General features: G+C 35.4%; 3 protein-coding genes and 1 pseudogene across 4 annotated transcripts; 2 read left to right on the top strand and 2 right to left on the bottom strand.

The window, feature by feature from the left end:
- The first annotated feature begins 3,577 nt into the window (after positions 1-3,577).
- Positions 3,578-6,143, top strand: LOC105953056 (transcription factor DIVARICATA). Of its 2 annotated transcripts, XM_088823887.1 has the most exons (3): positions 3,578-4,779; positions 5,241-5,731; positions 5,813-6,143. In XM_088823887.1, the coding sequence occupies exons 1-3, from the start codon at positions 4,334-4,336 to the stop codon at positions 5,842-5,844; spliced, it is 969 nt and encodes a 322-aa protein (XP_088680013.1). In that variant the 5' UTR covers positions 3,578-4,333; the 3' UTR covers positions 5,845-6,143. The 2 variants fall into 2 exon arrangements, with proteins under 2 accessions (XP_088680013.1, XP_088680012.1); XM_088823886.1 differs by having other exon boundaries at positions 3,779-4,779; positions 5,241-6,143.
- Positions 6,144-9,907: 3,764 nt separating this feature from the next.
- LOC105953046 (HXXXD-type acyl-transferase family protein) lies at positions 9,908-11,652 on the top strand. The gene has a single exon (XM_012976666.2). It carries the CDS (start codon positions 10,121-10,123, stop codon positions 11,543-11,545), a length of 1,425 nt encoding a protein of 474 aa, XP_012832120.2. The 5' UTR covers positions 9,908-10,120; the 3' UTR covers positions 11,546-11,652.
- Positions 11,653-13,344: 1,692 nt separating this feature from the next.
- On the bottom strand, positions 13,345-16,546 carry LOC105953044 (sulfoquinovosyl transferase SQD2). Its single transcript, XM_012976664.2, has 11 exons — positions 16,005-16,546; positions 15,554-15,620; positions 15,389-15,459; positions 15,153-15,270; positions 14,985-15,058; positions 14,846-14,901; positions 14,665-14,748; positions 14,476-14,563; positions 14,306-14,383; positions 14,009-14,065; positions 13,345-13,919 (listed from the first exon to the last, which is right to left on the bottom strand). Exons 1-11 carry the CDS (start codon positions 16,376-16,378, stop codon positions 13,421-13,423), a joined length of 1,566 nt encoding a protein of 521 aa, XP_012832118.2. The 5' UTR covers positions 16,379-16,546; the 3' UTR covers positions 13,345-13,420.
- A 747-nt stretch (positions 16,547-17,293) lies between these two features.
- Positions 17,294-18,981, bottom strand: LOC148767233 (protein NRT1/ PTR FAMILY 5.5-like; annotated as a pseudogene).
- Between the last annotated feature and the right edge of the window lie 63 nt (positions 18,982-19,044).

The following is a 19,044-nucleotide window of genomic DNA, read 5'->3' as shown; positions in this document are numbered from 1 at the left end:
TGGAAGGACTGAAACGAAGTTCCTATTTCTAATTTAAAACCATTAACTAAAAATTCCTATTTATTCACCGAGCATTTTCACATAAACAGGCATTCTTAAAAAATAAATAGAACAATAATTATCTATATTATGAATCAACCAAACGAGACCTTAGTAAATAACCAAGTTACGTGTGTTGACTTGTATAGAGAAACTCGTGAAATTTGTTCGGTCTTTGAGAAATCTTGACTCGTAATCCATATAGACTAATTAAACTTTGATCCAATTAACACATGCGGTCGATTTATATTTGAAACGAACTAAGAACTTTGTCTATTAAGAAATGACCGTTAATTATATCTGAAAAACGGTTGCTTTCGGACAATTACAAAAAAAAAAAAAAAACACCAAAATAGCTAATACATACTGCAATGTATTTGATATTTTCAGAGGAATTGTCGAATTCCGTCATTAAAGCGACGGAATGGAACGGAACAACTAACACTTTAATGATGTGATTTTTGATACGGTTTTACGACGCTGACTTCTCATCTTCTTATATTAAATTACCTTTTTGCCCTTCGGCTATAAACTTATCGTAATTAATCTAAACTAGTCTTATAATCCTTTTATTTAATTTATTTCAATATTTTCTTATTTGTGGTGATGGCTTGAAGTGAAACTACTATATTTAGTCTTAAATCATTTTCAATGACAGAAAATAATATGAATTATGGTGTTGAAAGGACTGATTAGTCACTAATTTTGGTAGTTGGGTAAGAGCCAATCCTTAATGGGCCCACACTAAAGGTTAATGGGCCCACACCAAAGGGGCAGCATCTTATAAAACAACCCACATTGCAAAGATGGGCCCCCACAAAAAAAAGACTATACATATGTGTGCGTGTCATAATTTATTATTTATTATTTTTTTTATTGTTACAAATCATATATATTTATTACTTTTTTTTAAATACACCCAAAGTAACATTTTTTTGAAGGTATGAAGTAATATGAATGCATCAAAGTAAATCCCTTTTAATATTGTTTAGCACGATGTTGGAGTTGATCATAGTTTTCGCAAGTTTGGTAAATGAATTTATGGACTTGATAATAAAATAATTTCCCAATTAAAAAAGAATAAACTAATTAAAAATAAAATAAATTGCCAAGCTGTAGAGGGGCCCACATGAACTCACCAACTCAGTCACATTGCGCTTTTTGGAAATGTAGTAATCCAAAGAATCTTTCCACTTGTGGAAAGTCCAACTTTCTTTTGTTGTATAGTCGTTACTTTCATTTCCAACGACTACTACTCCATCACATAGACATGGGCAATTAGTTTTTCTATTCATTTATTTTCTTTAATTTTGAAAATTAAAGAGACATTAATAAGTTATTATTATATGTATATATATCTTTCGGATTAGGGTAATCGAACTTTTGTAATTTGTTAAAAGTTCTCTGGTCTTTAGACTCACATTCATCCCATGTAATATAACTGCAGTCCATCAGATTCCATCCAACTAATTTGCGCCACGTTGTCATCGTCGAAACTTTATCACACGGCCATAAACAGGTGTACACACATATGCAAAACGAGCAAAATTCACGTGTACTGAAAGTTATTATAAGAAATATTTTGGAGGAGCTTCTAGCTAATTTTCCTTTAAATAAATTCCAAGTAGCATATGTGATTTTGTATCTTGAATGCACCTTAATGCAAATGTTTAAAAACAAGGTTAATAGTTAATACAATACTAATTAATGAAACCTTAATGCTATTTAATTAAATAAAAAAATGAGAGAGTTGGCCTAACATGTCATGTCATTATAGATTTCATGCCCAGCAATTTAATAAATAGGAAAAATATAAAAAAAAACGGAATATAACTAATTTTTAAATCAAATATACTTTTCAAGGGAAGGACCAGCCTAGTCTAGCCTATACATATGGTCCCCAGATTTAACAGCTGCTAAAAATAATTTTATAAAAAAATAATAATTTTAATAATAAATAAATCAAATACGCCAACTACTGTATAAATATTATTTTTTCGACCAAATAATTGAAACCGAACATTTTCTTTGGCCAGTAATGTATTTGTACATGCCCAAAAAACAAATAAATAATAATTAAAAAAAATGTATTTTGCTGACTTATATATATCGTACAGTAAGTACATTGAACCTTTCACTAATGCTTAAATTTTATAATATATTTTCAGTCACACCTAATCTGCAAAACATGCGATTAACATAAACGAAGCTATAATCTTGATTAATAAAAACTGATGTTAATTAGTATTTTTATACCCTCCTATTTAATATTATTATTTTATGTGTTATATAATGATTAGATAATTGTGTATGTTTATTCACTTTGAACAAAATGTCATTATAGTGGACCTTTAGTTAAGTAAATAAATTAGAGCGCACTAATTAAATTATGACAGGTGCCCTAATCTGATAATCCCGTACAAGTCAAAACAGCATCCTCTTTATTGTACCTTGTGCTTTACACTATTTCAATTGCAATTAAGATATTCCACATGTCATAATTTGCCGGTTAAACCTCTTTGCTTATCCCTTGCCAACTCATTAGTATTATTTAACATTTAACAATTAAAAAATAAATTAAAAAAAAAACAAAAAACAAACTTTATTTGGTCAAAAGTGAATGTTTTTTTTTAACTGTAAGTCAGATACATAAAAGTTACATGAATCAAGTACTTACCAGTAATTTTGAAAAATAAAATACACAAATAATTGTTGTATTTATCTTAGGGTAAATTACGGCCAACCCCTTGACGTAAAGTTAACTTACGAAAAAATCCCTGTTGTTTGGGTAATTACAATTTCTCCCCTAAATTATGAGTCTTCTAACACGTCTAACTTTGCGGTGTCAAATTTAGTAGAATCTTTCTAGATTATGTGAAATATTATCCCATTCGAACTCCACATTTTGAAACAAGATGATCATAAGATGTGTTTCTTGAGTTGTAAATATCATAGTATGGTACATTAGAAACTGTTTTTGCACAAAACGAGTACAAACTAAGAGAACATTCCACGAAATCTAGAAAATTATGTTGAATTTGACACCACAATGGTATAAGACATGTAAGAAAATTCGTAGTCAAGGCAATAGTTGTAATTATTCAAACAAAATGGGTCTTTTCGTAATTTTACATTATATCTAAACTTTACCTTAAATGGGAAAAAACAATTATTGAAACTGAATCTTGTATAAGATCTTCTTACAAAACTTGCAATAATGAAGGAAAATTAAAGAATGATTTAACATTGAATTGTGACCAAAGGTGTAAGAAATTATAGCATAATCATAAAAATTGACAGACATTGCCAAAAGTTCCCTGCAGCAAAAAATGTGGACAATATGCTGATAGCACAAAGCTCAAAGCTGCATCAACCCCTTGGCTGAAATTACATATATACCCCCTCCCCTGCAAACAGAAGAAATGACAGATTGTCATTTTCTTGCATTTGATCAAGCAGCTTTCTTTTTTTTTTTTTTTTTTTTTAAATAAACAAAAAGTTATAGTCAGCTGCAAACCCCACAGACACCTTCCAACCAATCATTCACATACACCCTTCCATCTGTCTGACTCTCATCTTCAATTAAATATTATCATTTATTTATTTTATTGTGTTTCTCTCACATCCTTTAAATTAAAAAAAAAGAAAAAAAAAAGTACAGGTAACTTATAGATTTACTTGTGTAAAACTCTTATTAAATATTTATTTGTTCTTACAAGTAAAGCTTTTTCCTTTCATCATTTTGTCTGAATGAAAGCTCCTCACCCTGTTTCTCTCTTTCTTTCTTCAGTACAAAGTGAAAGAAACTAGAGATCTTTCTTAGTATTACTTCACTCCCTTATCAATTTCTAGCCTGCCATTTTTACTTATTGTACACACCCCCCCCCCCCCCCCCCCCCAACACCCCACCCCCACCCCACCCCTCTATGTTTCTTTCATCACTACTGTAGTTCCATCAACCACCACCAAATTAAAGCTTTGATATTTATTTTTTGTTTTGGCATAGGTGCTCTGCATCTAAACTCTGTTTCTTGATTTTTTTTTTTGGTTTTGTTTTTGCAACAGTTTCTTGAATTTTTTTTTTCCTTGGGGTTAGGAAAGTTTGAGAGCCTTTCCCAGATTCCACACACCATGTGTGAAAAAGTAATCAGATTCCACTAAAAAAAAATGCTTGCTTGACTTGATTCTCTTCTGATCATAACTAATCTTGATTTTTACCCCTCCTATATCTCCACCACAAGTGTCTTCTCCCAATTTGTGAAGAACCCCCCACCCCCCCCTTTTTATTTTCTTGATGAACAGAGAAATGGGACTTGTTTCCCCTGCTTCATACCACACATCATCTTCAAATTGGCTCTTCGAGCAGAACACGGTGTCGAATTGGACACCCGAAGAGAACAAAAGGTTCGAAAATGCCCTCGCCTTTTTCGACAAAGATACGCCGGACAGGTGGCACAATGTGGCGTCGATGATCCCCGGGAAAACCGTGGGGGATGTGCTCAAACAGTACAGGGAATTGGTGGAAGATATAAGTGACATAGAAGCAGGGCTGATCCCAGTTCCAGGTTATAGTAATAATTCATTCACATTGGAGTGGATGAGTAGTGGCGGCGGCCACGGTTACGAGGGTTTGAAGCATGATCAAATCTACAGCCCAGGTGTGAAAAGAAACCCTTCTTCCGCACGTGCGGCTGATCACGAGCGCAAAAAGGGCGTTCCTTGGACTGAAGAAGAACACAGGTAACAAAAACATTAATTTATTTTGCAAAAAGATTTCAACTTTGTTACAGTTTTGGGCTCAAATTTGTTGTAATGTGTTACTTGTTCAAAAGGGTTTCTAGTTATGCTGTCTTTATTTCACATGATATGTATTTTTTTTTAATGATGTTTTTGTGATGTTATCTCAAAAAAGATTGCAACTTTATCAGATTTTTGTGCTCAAATTTGTTATAATGTGTTGCATGTTCAAAACGGTGTTTAATTAAGCTGTCTTTATTTCACATGATATATATATTTTTTTAATGATGTTTTTGTGATGTTATCGCAAAAAAGATTGCAACTTTATCAGATTTTTGTGCTCAAATTTGTAGTAAGGTGTTGCATGTTCAGAAGGGTGTTTAATTATGCTGTCTTTATTTCACATGCTACAATTTTTTTTTATAGTGACTGTTTATGGTGTGATGTTTTTCGAGGTTTTTCAGACAGTTTCTGTTGGGACTAAAGAAGTACGGAAAGGGGGATTGGAGAAACATATCTCGTAATTTCGTGACAACAAGGACACCTACACAGGTTGCTAGTCATGCACAAAAGTATTTCATCAGACAGCTTTCTGGAGGGAAAGACAAGAGGAGATCAAGTATACACGACATCACAACCGTCAATCTTGATCACGAAGCCAACGCTTCTTCTTCTTCGCCGGAGAAAGACGGGCCCCACTCGCCCGAAAAATCGAACTTCACATTGCAGCCGCCACATCAGCACAGTTTGGACGGAGATATTGTGGTGAGAGCAACATACGATTCTTGTCTGAGAAATAATAATTCAGGCGAAATGATGGGATTTAGTAGTAATTGCCCACAAAACGGAAGCTTAATGATTACTCATCTTCAAGGGAGTTCTTCGTTCGGGATTAATCTGCATGAACACGATATGCACAGAATTGATCCACACGGGCTCAGATTAGGGCATCATGGTACGGTTTTTCAAATGCATTCGACTCGACATAGTTAGTTTTTAGACACATATATATGTCCCAATACCTTTTTTTAATCAGGGGGGATTGATCGCTTGGTTTCGTTTCGATGAAACTTAGAAGATCACAGAAAGCTGCATCGTCAAATAAAACTAACACGATTCCAAGGTAAAAAAAGAACGAGAAAAATCAAGCTAGAAGAAGGAAACGCTTTAACTAGCTAGTGCTTGTAGATATTATTATTATTATCGTTGTTGTTGTCGCTGCTATTGTCGTTGCTATTGTTGTTGTTGTTCATCCACAAAGTGCTAATAAATATTGAACAACTATTTGTCTGAAAAGACAATTATTTTGTTGTTAGTTTCATTCAAATCATCTGCAATTGAATTGTCACATATTTTTTTATGACTAATACAATCTAGTAGTTATATTCTTGATTACCTTTTCTCTAGAGTCAATTGATGCTCCCCTTTTCCAATAAATTGTTACATCCCTTCTAGGTTCGGATAACGATTATTCTTCGAAGACGACGGTGTTTTAATATTCAAAGTTACATACACTAAAATAAATAAAAAAATAAAAAAAAATAGCAACTCCATTTCCATTTGATTCTTTGGTAACACTATATATCTTCCTAAAAAGTGTTTTTTGCACAGAAAGTTTATACAGGTTGATACTAAAATACCACCAAAAAGAGATGAAGATATCTAAAGTCTAAACAGTTGATGAGATTCTCTTTTGTGAGTGGACTAAAATACCCCCACCCCCCACCACCCCCACCACCACCCACTAGGCAGAGAATTTGGAAGAACAGCAATAGCACCAGCATTTCCACAAGTTCGTTTGGTAAATGACAAACTAACCCCACTACTTTTTTCTTTTTCCAAAGGGAGCAACTTTAATTTTTTATTTTTTGCAAGTTGCACCACTAATATAAAAAAACTTTACTGCCTTTTTTATTCTGATGTGATATTCCTTTTCCCTTTCAAGTATATTTAGACCTTATACCTAATCTCACCACCTATATGTATTTAAATTAAAATTAAAATAAATTAAATTAAATTAAAAAATAAAAAGATTTATTTTCGTGTTCTTTATTCTTTATTTTCATTAGATTCTGATACCTTTTCCCTGTAATGATGTCAATAGTGATGCAACAACACTACTGATTCTGGAAAAAAAAGAAAAGGGAAGAGAGAAACAAGAGATGGGTAAATATCCTGGCTTGTGGCATATATATTATATATATATAAAGTAATAAAAATAATTATTTATGATGCTTCATCTTTTGTGGGACCCAGCTCAAATATGCACCAAGAACATAATATTTGGTGGGCACCTTTAATTTCGTGCTTAATGTATATTATCATTAGCATATAATGATTTTGGTAGTTGAATTCAAGATTCATATACATTTGTCAACACCTCAAAAACAAAGTCAACTTTGTGAATACCAAAATAACTGAAAATTCAAGATTCATAAACATTTTATCACTTTAGATAAAAAAAAAAAAAAAAATTAGGCCATCTTAAAACTACAATTCATGGTTAATTATATATTTAGGTGGTAGATACATATGAATTATGATTATGCTTATTCCTCACCCAATTATGGATCATGGATCATTGTGCCTAATGCTACATATTGCCAGCCCATTTCAATACTTGGAACAAATAATATATGATGGATTCTCTGTGTTATAATTTGCATCAAGCCTTTATTATTATTATTATTTTTTTTTAATTATTTTCTTAAAGAAGAAGAAGAAGAACATATGAGAAGAATAGCTACTTAAATAATTAATTGTCTTGTGACGTAAAATATAGTATTTGGAGGTGGTGTCCGAATGGAATGGATATAAGAGTTATCCAAACAATGTCTAATTCTGTACTTTACCAACACAACACAAAAGAAACACGGTTGTAATTAATGTAATAATATCTTTAAACCACGTGGAATTGTCGGATTTTGCATGTTGGGCCGGGCCACCTTGTTTTACCGGACCATCTTTGCCCCGTTTTCCCAAACCGAATATATGAATGATGGGCCTATTAGTTTCTCACTTCTAAACCGTGAGGGCCTATTTTTTATATTGTCCACATATATATTTTATTTACAAATTAATATCAACATTAATCAAAATATACACTTCATACAATTAATATCAACTATTTTTACAGCCTTAGCGGCCGTTTGATATTCTTTTTTTTTATATATATAAAAAGAAAGTCGTTGACGAGCAAATAACATCTTCTTTTTCAAAAAGTACCTCTACCTTTTTATTTATGGATTTTTAATGAGTAAAATTAGCTGATACTATCGTTATCCAAATATTTTTTAAATAATTCTAAAAATAAGATATAACAACTGTCAATTCTTAAAGCATCTTATTAGACGTAAGAGTTTATCAGCCACTTAAAATAATCTTAGCCATACTCGACTTTGAAACACTATCGTTATATAAATAGAAAGAAAAATAAAGAAAAGTATCAAGTGATGAGCAATCCTTGATCACACAAAGTGGATGATGAATGTAAAGAACACACACACACACAAAGAATAAAAAGAACATAAAAAAGCAAAAAAAAAAAAAAATTAAAAATTAATATATTTAAATTGGCAATATAATGATTGTGAATGGAGCTGGCTAGACAGGTCGAATTTGCCCCATGCCCAGACATGAATGATAACCATCGTTTTTTTGTTAAATTAAAGTAGCTTCACTTTTATTATTTTATTTATTTTTGTCCCAACTTCTAATTAAGTAATTTTAATTTTTAGTCCTTGAATCCCACATATTTACAACCTAAAACATGCAGTGAAAGGACGTAATATTTTTATACTTTTCTAAAATAAATAAAACCATGACGTAATAATTTAATGGTTACATATACAATCTCATTTTGTCTTCTTCTTTCTCTCCTCATTTATTAAATTTAAATCTAATAATAATATGTTATACTTTATTACTACATGACATGCACAAAAAATATGAAGGTGCATGAACGAAGACATGCTTCTGACCATTGTCGTCACTCCACATCCAGTGCACAAAAAAAGAAAAAAAAAAGGAAAAAAAAAGATTATTTTGCTAATTTTTTTATTCCCAAAAAATGATAAGTTGGGTAATAATTAATCATTAACAAAATCCAGCCAATAGCAGATAGACACGTATGCACTTCCACTATCAGCGGATTGCACATATATATTGTGTAGGCAGCCACTATCAGTGGATGCAATAAGGAAATGTCAAGTTTGATTTGTCAAAAATGGCTATCCTTGTTTTCCACATGTTATTATTTAACTTATGTTATCTAATAATATCATTTTTTAGTAACTTTATGACATGTGACTTTTAGTGCAACAACATTTTTTTTATAAGAACGATGATTAATAGGTTGTGTTGGACGGTGAAGATTTATTAGGCAAAATGATCAATAATTTTTAATGTTTATTCATTTATAAAAAAAATACGTATAAATATTTAAGTCGGAGTTCAACCGGTCGATCGGATCGACATATTCGATTCGGTTACGACAACAATGAAATTTATTTTTGAAAATTGAAATCGATTTCATTAGAATTTTCCGTGTGGGTTATCGTAAATTTTCTTCATTTATAAAAAAAAAAGGAAGGATTTTTTAGGTATGATGGCTTTATAATTTATATCCATTTATTTTTGGATCTTAGTTGAATTTCTTAACTAATGCACCGTCCTATTAGGCAAATTTGGTACTTAATTATTAACAAAGGAAGGATTTATTATGTGTGATATTATAGTATTAATACCTATTTAATTTTGGAGTATAGTTTAATTAGTTAATGCATGCACCAACCTATCTAGGCAGAAAATGTGGGTCTAGTCATCATCTATAGGTTTGATGAGAGAATTTATATAAGTTACATTCCTAATTAAATGACAATGACACAGTCTAATTAAGTAATTATTCATTAATTTTCTCTAATCAACATCACTAATTGATTTTTCCACATATGGCAGTATACAATTATTTAATATAATAACAATAATAATCACAACATTCCGTATTGGAATTAGTAACCATTTGCTAGTGGACAAATAATGTTACTAGTGCAATGATTATATGACTCTGCCCAATTCCTTTTTAATTAATGAATTAAATTAAAAATAGAAATAAAAGAAAGTACTATTAAAGAAACAAGACACTAACGAGTAACGACCGGATCGGACCACCTTCATTTAATAACTACCAAAGTGCATGAACCCACTTTCTCTCTCTACTTACTATAAATAACCCCTTCTTCTCTCTCCAATTTCTACACACTCTCTCTCTCTCTCTCTATCTCTCTCTCTAAATTACACAAAAACAAAGGACTAAATAATAAAAAAGAAAGAAAGAGAAGAAACGATGCCGTCTTCATCAGTAGTGATTGTCTCAAAATGCACTATATACCCCGAACGCAGCTCCACGATAAAGTCCCTGAGGCTCTCCGTATCTGATCTCCCCATGCTCTCCTGTCAGTACATCCAAAAGGGGGTTCTTCTGCCGTCGCCGCCTCTCTCCTCCGCGGATCTCCTCTCTCTCATCAAGCTCTCACTTTCCAGAACCCTCTCTGAGTTTCCACCGCTCGCCGGCCGCTTGCAGACCGACGCCGTCGGACACGTGCACATCGTCTGCAACGACGCCGGCGTTGATTTCTTCCATGCCAAGGCGCCGCACATCTCCGTCGCCGCCCTGCTTCCGCCGCACGATCGCGACATACCGTCGGTGTACCGCCGGTTCTTCCAGTACGATAGCACGCTGAGCTACGCAGGACACGATAGGCCGCTCGTGGCGGTGCAGGTGACTGAGCTGAACGACGCCGTTTTCGTCGGGTGCGCCGCGAATCATGCCGTGATGGACGGAACCTCGTTCTGGAATTTCTTTAACACCTTCGCTGAAATGGCGAGTGGGGCGAAGAAGATCTCGAGATCGCCGGACTTCAGCCGCGACACTGTTTTTGATTCGCCGGCGGTGCTGGCGTTCCCCGAAGGAGGGCCGTCGGCGACCTTTTCCGGCGACGAGCCTTTGCGCGAAAAGATCTTCCATTTTAGCAGAGAAGCGATTATGAAGCTGAAATTCAGGGCAAATAACGCCGCCCAAAAGCCAGAATTCGGTGTCCCGGAGATCTTGGGGAAACAGAGTAACGACAGTTGGGCGGTTAACTGCAAAACTAACGGAAAGATAACGCCCGTTAAAGACGAAAGTACTTTAGTGAAGAAAAATCCAACGGCTGAGATTTCATCATTCCAGTCACTCAGCGCCCATCTCTGGAGATGCGTGACACGTGCCAGGAACTTAGACGCAAACAAGACGACGACGTTTAGGATGGCAGTGAACTGCAGGCACCGGCTGGAGCCGCGGCTGGAGCCGCTCTACTTCGGCAACCTAATCCAGAGCATCCCAACCGTCGCCACCGCGGGAGAGCTGCTGTCGAACGACTTGAGCTGGGGGGCGGATCGGCTGCACCAGAACGTGGTGGCGCACGGGGATGGTACGGTGCGGCGCGGCGTGAAGGAGTGGGAGAGCAATCCTAGGTTGTTCCCACTTGGGAATTTTGACGGTGCGATGATGACCATGGGAAGCTCCCCTAGGTTCCCAATGTACGACAATGATTTCGGGTGGGGCCGACCATTGGCCGTAAGAAGTGGTGGGGCCAACAAATTTGACGGCAAGATCTCGGCCTTCCCTGGGCCTGAAGGAAACGGAAGCGTTGATCTTGAGGTGGTGCTTGCACCCGATACTATGGCCGTCTTAGAGAATGATTTCGAATTTATGCAATTTGTTTCTTGAATTATGTTATTTTTATTTGCTCCTAAAAAAATCTAGTAACTTTTTAATCTTTTAATTTGAAAATGCAATTATGGGTCCAGATGGATGTCGATTTATCCGTCGCCAAACATTGACTATTTTCAAACACTTTTCTCAATCTTGATTGTCGGAAAATTAATTCGTTCACCTGAAATCTTAGGGACTTGAGCCTAGAAGAGATCCTCAAGTTAGTAATTGGAAAAATAGTTCAAGAAAGAGTAAAAATGATCAAGAAAAATAAATAAACAACCAATGGAGAAGACAATGTGAGATCTATGTATTTTTAGTGTGTGTATTGTGTAATATAAGTGTAACTTTTGTGGTGGAGAATATGATGCATTTATAAACCATGCATATTTTTGAAGCGTTGAAGTAATTTTGAACCTATTAAATATGATAAAGTTGGATCACGGCCCACCAATGAACACCATGACTAAATATTTATACGAGCCCAATAGTTAGCCAAATTAAGCCCCATCAGGTTTAATTGTTAAATTTATGAAATTGCCTAAGGTGTTATAATTGATAGCTCTAGCAAATCAAGTAATTGAATCACAAATCAAATTATCTACAACGAAATATTATAAATATATGTATAGAGAATTAGAGGCTACTAATTAAAATGTTTAGAAATAAAACAGAAAGAGACAAGACAAAAAAAGAAACAGAGGGGCGGGGTCGTAATTAATGGACAAGATAAGGTGGCAGTTAGATGTGGAGAACGAAGACAAGTAGGGAAATCCAGTGTATCATAATATTCTTATTATTATTATTATTATTATTATTATTATTATTATTATTATTATTATTATTATTATTATTATTATTATTATTATTATTATCCCCTAAATATTTTGTTGTTGTTTAGTGAGTATACTAATGGGGTCATGTCACATTCAACTGTGTGTGGCAACTTTGCAACAGTTCTATTATGATTGGTATGCATGGTTGGATAAGTACTTTTTATTTTGGTAATTACGATCGTCTCTGAAGTAATGTTATATTACGAAAATCATTTCTCATGCTTGAATAATTATGATTACTCCTCAATTATGAATCTTATTACACATCTTATTTTATAGTGTCAAATTCTTACACTCTTAAATTATGTTTTGTAATGTTCTCTAGTTTGTACTCGTTTTGTGCAAAAATGTAGTTTATGTATGAGCATTTTGTTTCATAATATGGAACTAGAATGGGGTAAAACGAGTACAAACAGGAGAATATCCCACATAATCTAAAAGATTCCACTAAATTTGATATTGAAGGATATATGAACGTGTAAGAAAATTCATAGATGAAGGATGATTGTAATTACCAAAACATAAAAGTTTTTTTTTTTTTTTTAATTTCACCGTACCTCATAGGCTCATACAAATAACCGTAGTTTGTGGTCTTAATTTTAAATATAAGAGCTTATAAGATAATTTAAATAAGTTTTGTCAAACAGGCTCTTAGCCATCTTTGTGTCCATTTTGAACTTGTCCAATGGACTTATTGTTTTATTTATTTTCCCACGTGACCCATAATTGCGATTCAATTTTATTGCAATATTTATATTGGGCTTCCATTATTAATTGCACGATTAAATAATTTCACCTTGTTTGTGTGTGGAAGTTATAGAAAGTGTATTTGGCATATAATTAGGTTTCCCCACTGATTGGTTGGTTTATTTTCGGAATAAAATCAAATTATTGCAATATTATAGCATTTTATGTGACATTTATTAATAATAATCCCTCTCGATATGGTAATGACACGTGGTGCACAAAAATCTCCTCCCACAATGTATTTCCCAAACAAAGGGAAAGTAATATATAAATTAATTAATTTTTCAAAATATACACGTGGCAAGAATTACAATTCAATTGCAGGGGGAGGCGCGTGGACCACACGGCGAAACCACCACTGAAAAGGTCTAAAGAACTGAGCTCTCTTCTTCCTCCAGAACCAAATAGCAGCATTATACTGTTCGTTTCGGATCTTTCGAGTGGCAGCCCGCCAATCATACTTCTCCATTTCCGCACGCGCCTCTCTCCCAATCACCCCCCTCAGTTCTTGATCATGCAGAAGAGGCTTCAGTTTGCTCAAACAGTCGTTGAGATCTCCGGGATTATATAAAAACCCCGTTTTGCCCTCGTGATCCTCCGGGATGATGTCCGGGATACCACCCGCACGTGCCGCCACCACAGCAAGTCCTGATGACATGGCCTCCAATACCACGAAGCCGAGTGTCTCCGATTCTGAAGGCATTACGAAAATGTCTCCGCTTGCGTATGCTTGGGAAAGCTCTTCCCCGTGTAATGTTCCCGTAAATACTGCATTCATGCCGGAGAAAAGTTGCTCCAGCTCCTCTCTGTCGGACATAAAAGATTAGCCGTGATTAATTAAATATTTTATATACTTGATTAATTTAACGAATTTTGATATTTATCGAGCATTTACCTGAATGGTCCATCCCCGATGAAAGCTATTCGAGCCTCTGGAAGCTTATCCATTACACTGTTTCAAATATTAAGGAGATTACTTAGGCCTCGTTTGGTTGGTAAGATAAGTCATGATTAATTAAATAACGAGGCTTGCAATTATGGTAATATGAAATGTTATCTTGGCTTATTAGGGGATTTGTGTAATTGGGTTTTATCTTGTCTAATCTTATCTTGGAAACCAAACGAGGCCTTAAGAGAAATAGTGATTCTCAAGAGTAAATATATCCATTTGAAACAGAAGAGTAATAAATACCCTTTGAGGAAATCCAAGCTTTTCTCGACTCCAAGCCGACCTACATGAACTATCAATGGCTTGTCGGGCTCTCCATTGCTGATTTTAAGAACAAACTTCGTTAGCGCACATGACAACGATTTTCATATTTCAATGTAAATGAAATTACGGAAATTGCATGATTTCATTACCTTAATCTAAATCTCATTTCTTGAGAGCGAAACCGAGGGTTGAAGCTCTCAGAATCGACACCCTTATTCCAGAGGCGTATTTTGTTTGCTGCAATTTTGCAACAAAAAAAAATAAAAATTCGGGTTTAAGACAACGACAGTGCTCTGTTCGCATAATAATCGAGTAGAATAAGGATGTTAAAATCTCACATGCTGTTACTCGAGCTGCTTGTAGATCCTTTGCAATGGCAGCAGATGGCACCAGCGTAAGATCGGCCGCTCTGTGCAGAAATTCTGGTGAAAGATTATTCGATCTTTTTCATTTATCCACAAACTTAAATAAAACACCAATTCAGAATCGTGACGGGGGAAATAAATAAAATCAACTTACTTATAACTAACCACATTGGTTTGACCAGCCAACTAAAGGTATACCTCGGTATATATCTGCGAAACACAAACTCGATTATGAATACGATACAGAACGTAAAAACGAATATGAACGCAAAAAAGGGTTTAAACGTACGTACACAGGAACATGTGTGTGATATGACATCACTATAGGTACAGACAGCAGTTTTGCAATGATGAGAGCGCCAAATACCTACGATGTATGCACAGACGATCGGAATTTTATTTTTTTAATGAAGAAAATGTTGTCTGCGTGGTAAAAGAAAAAAAAGATTCTGATAATATACCATAATGCCGGGAGACGATGCGTGTATGATGTCGGGCTTGAATTTGGCAACTGCCGATATTATTCGTGGGCTGAGTGCTAGCGAAAGGGGTACTTTTTGGTACCACGGACAAGGGAAGCTGAAACGAGAATATTTGTTCTATCAATACAACGTAATTTCTATATACAAACAGCTAAATTGAAGTCGCTTTGTTATTTACATATTTTTATCAATAATTTTTTTTACGGTTAAATAACCTTCTTGAGCCAATCAATTGAGCTCCGTAAAATTCCTGCGGCACTCCTTCATGTGTTGTCACAACCATGACCTGAAAACTCGATATTTGAAACGTCGGTTAAAAACTAAGTTGCGAGGAAAATGTAACAACGAAACCCGGAAATTAACAAGAAGATAATTAATACCTCATCCCCCATTTCGCGTAGATATCTAATGAAATTCTGGAACCTGTTCTTATATCCAGACACATACCTGCATATAATTAATTCCAAAACGTAAATTATTTTGCGGATTCGGAAATACGATGACGCAACGACAGGAGGTGCTTGAATTAAAATAGTAAATAAATCAATCTTTCGGGATCATGAAAACGAAAAAAATGTTCACAAATAACTAACTTAAGCATCCATGAAGTAATTCGATATTAATTAGCCGAATCGAATCACGCAAACCATGTACATTGCATCAAATTATTCCATCCGAAAAGGAGCAAGACAAAATTATCCACCTTAAAAAAAAAGACAATAAAATACATAATTATAAAAATTCAAGTCTGTCAAAACATTGGAAACTCAGAGTTACAGCAAGATTAGACAAGGCAAAAGTAATAAACGGACAAAAGAGAAGAAGACTTACGCAAACGGAGAAGGTTCAACGAAGAGAGCAATGCGTCTGGGTCTAGAATTAATCTCGGACTCAACCATGGGAGGAGGGTTTTCTTCTTCTCCTTCCTCGTACTCACTGCTACTGCTAGCAGCTGCTGCAATGGGTTTTTCATTAGCTGATGATCTAACTTTCAAGATTCTCAATTGTTTACCCCTTTTGGACTGTAAAAATTTAGTCTTTACACAAATTTGACAAATGGGTCTTCTTATTGCTTCGGATGATGCACAGAAGCAAGTAAAATTCGTGGGAGTGTAGTTGAATGAAGAAGGAAAAGAAGAGGAAGTAGTTGAGGCAACGAAGGGAAGAGGAGAGAGAGCGGGGTTTCTAGAGAGAGAAGTTGACATGATGATTCTTGAATAAATGGGGTTGAATTTTAAATTAGTTTTATGGAAGATGTGAGGAGGAGGAGAGAGAAAGGAGAAGCTGAGGGGCCATGGCAAAAGAAGCGATTCTTCAGATGGGATATTCTTTTTTTCAGAAATGGAAATTTGGGGAATGTAATTGGAAGGTGAGGTGCCGAGGGGGTATATGCTCCAATCCCTAAAAGAAGATGCCCTTTTTTCAGTTTGTCATTTCTTTTGGGGTCGTTTTGAGAAAATTAAAAATGGTCACGTGACTCATGTCTTGTGCAAGTATATAAGCCATATTTCATATTAAATAAGCCATTTTTTTAAAGTTAGTTTTCAATTCAATTTTGCAAGTATATAAGCCATATTTCATCATCCAAAATTGAATTGAAAACTAACTTAAAAAAAAATAAAATAATGTCACATTAAATTAAAGGCGATGCATAATCATTTCAGCATCCAAAAATCATCATACGAAATTGAAATAAAATGAATTGAAACAAAGTTATAAAAAAATAGCAAAACGGGGATCGAGATCGATCGATCCCTAAGAGCAACTCCAATGCTAAATACCAAAATTGAATTATCAAATATTTATTTGATATTTGAGTTAATATATTACTATTGTTTAAAATTCATCTACTCCAACCATGTTATCAAATTAATTATTAATCGGAAGTTTATGAGTGATTTTATTTGTAATTGCCACATGTCCACTTTTGATTGGATGTTTAGATAGTTACATTTTTGATAACTCAATTTCAGAGAGTAAAAATGTAAACTCAATTTTCAGCAAGTATTTCTACATTTCAAAAGTTGAATTATCAAAATAGAACCCTAATTTGATAACCCCATTGAAGTTAAAAAAATCTATTTTTTGGTATATAAATAGTGGTTAATGATTTGAATATCATGTTTGATAACCCATTGGAGTTGCTCTAACAATCAATATCGATATCGATGGAGTAACATCATTCACTTTAAAAGTGAATCAGCAGCAGATCTTCTTGTACCATCCACCACCACCGCCGCTGCCGCCTTCTCCTCCTCCTCCACCACCACTTTCTTGTATCTATAATGCGGAGCCATCAATATGAATAAAACTAGATTCACACTAGTTAAACCCGCTAGCACCCAATAATACCGATCCAAACGGCTCCTATTCAACGTAAACTGAAACCAATTCCTTTTGCCACCTCTCTCACTCACTTTACCCACACCATAAACCGACAGCACACTGCACATGAATCCCACACCAAACACTCCCTTACTGAAATAGTCGAGGTATTTTTTCATCGGCACCGAACACTCATTCTTGTAGATCGAACCGACGGACCTCTCCATGCCTAATTCCATAGCCGTAAGTAGAAAAAAACTGAAAGTAGAGCCAACTAACTCTCATCGGGATTTCCTCATCGGGCTTGTCGAGTAGGCCATACCTTGTAATCACTTTAATCCTCTTCGTCTCGATTTTGGCAGCAGTTATGCAGCATAGGATAGAGTAAACCATCGAAATTGCTATTGCCAATGTATTAGGTCTTTCGAAGCTTTTCGGAAATTTGCCAGCCAATAGGATTGCGCCATCTTTCGTCCAACCACCTAGCAGTAGAATTATCTTGATTGGAACTTCCCATGCCCCTAGCCCTATTTTACGATCCATGCGACTTGCCTGTTCGATAAAATAGGTGTTCCCGATAGAGGATACAATCCCGCACACTACGAACGTGAGCCACATCGGGACCATTCGTACGATGATTTTGGCAGCTTCACCTACGGAGGACAGCTGGCTCCCCTGTCGCTCGACTTTACGATACTTGGACCAACCGGTCAAGAAAATCGAGGTGGCGATGGCGCTGGAAATTGCTGGGATCCCGAATGCGAGTGACCATGATTTTATGAATGGAAGTGCGATTGCTCCAATCACGGGTACGAGTACAAGTTGAAGAACATCTTGAAAGTCCAGGCGATCTCGTGGTGCTGACTCATCGTCGACGACGTCGTCGGGTTTATTAGTATCTTCGTTTTCCTCGAGAAAAGGATGCAAGGAGATGTTGTAGCCAGCTGTTCCCACAGCAAACAATGCCATGCCTGTGTAGAACAGAGCCTTTTGCGTATGGCCGATACACTCCGCCTCATATTGCGTGCAAGTGCCTGTCCAATTGGCAAGCCCCGGCGGCGTCGACATGTCAACTAACCCGATTCCCTGGAAAAAAAACCGGAAGTTCTGAAAAGATGGGCATACGCATAATTCGAGATTTCTGAACCAACTTACTCACCAGAGTGTAGGCTATGCTGGAAATCACGAGCATCGTGAAGTTTCCGATAACTGCATCAACGAGGAAGAGAAGAAAACCCGGCAATATCATAGAGATTCCGTTCCAGATATTCAATATTCCAGCTGCGTGAGCGAAGCTTAGTACCCAAACGTCGGTTAGATAATTTTGCATCACGAAGAATGCGAAACGAACCAATATGTGAGCCAACAGCAGTACTGCATGCAGTTAAACAGGGTTAAGAAATTAAAGATCAAACATAGCTTCGCATAATATATCGAAAAGTTTTAATTCGTCTTTACCATGAATTCGATGAGAGCAGTTCATTGCATTGTTTGCTTAAAAATTAACAAGATAAAAAGATGAGAGATAAACAAACCTCGTACATAT

The sequence above is a fragment of the Erythranthe guttata genome, chromosome 10 (assembly GCF_056151865.1).
Source record: "Erythranthe guttata isolate IM_541 chromosome 10, IM_541, whole genome shotgun sequence".
In the NCBI taxonomy this organism is placed as follows: Eukaryota; Viridiplantae; Streptophyta; class Magnoliopsida; order Lamiales; family Phrymaceae; genus Erythranthe; species Erythranthe guttata.
Note: the sequence above shows the minus strand (reverse complement) of the source record. Positions and strands in the feature narration are given on the sequence as shown.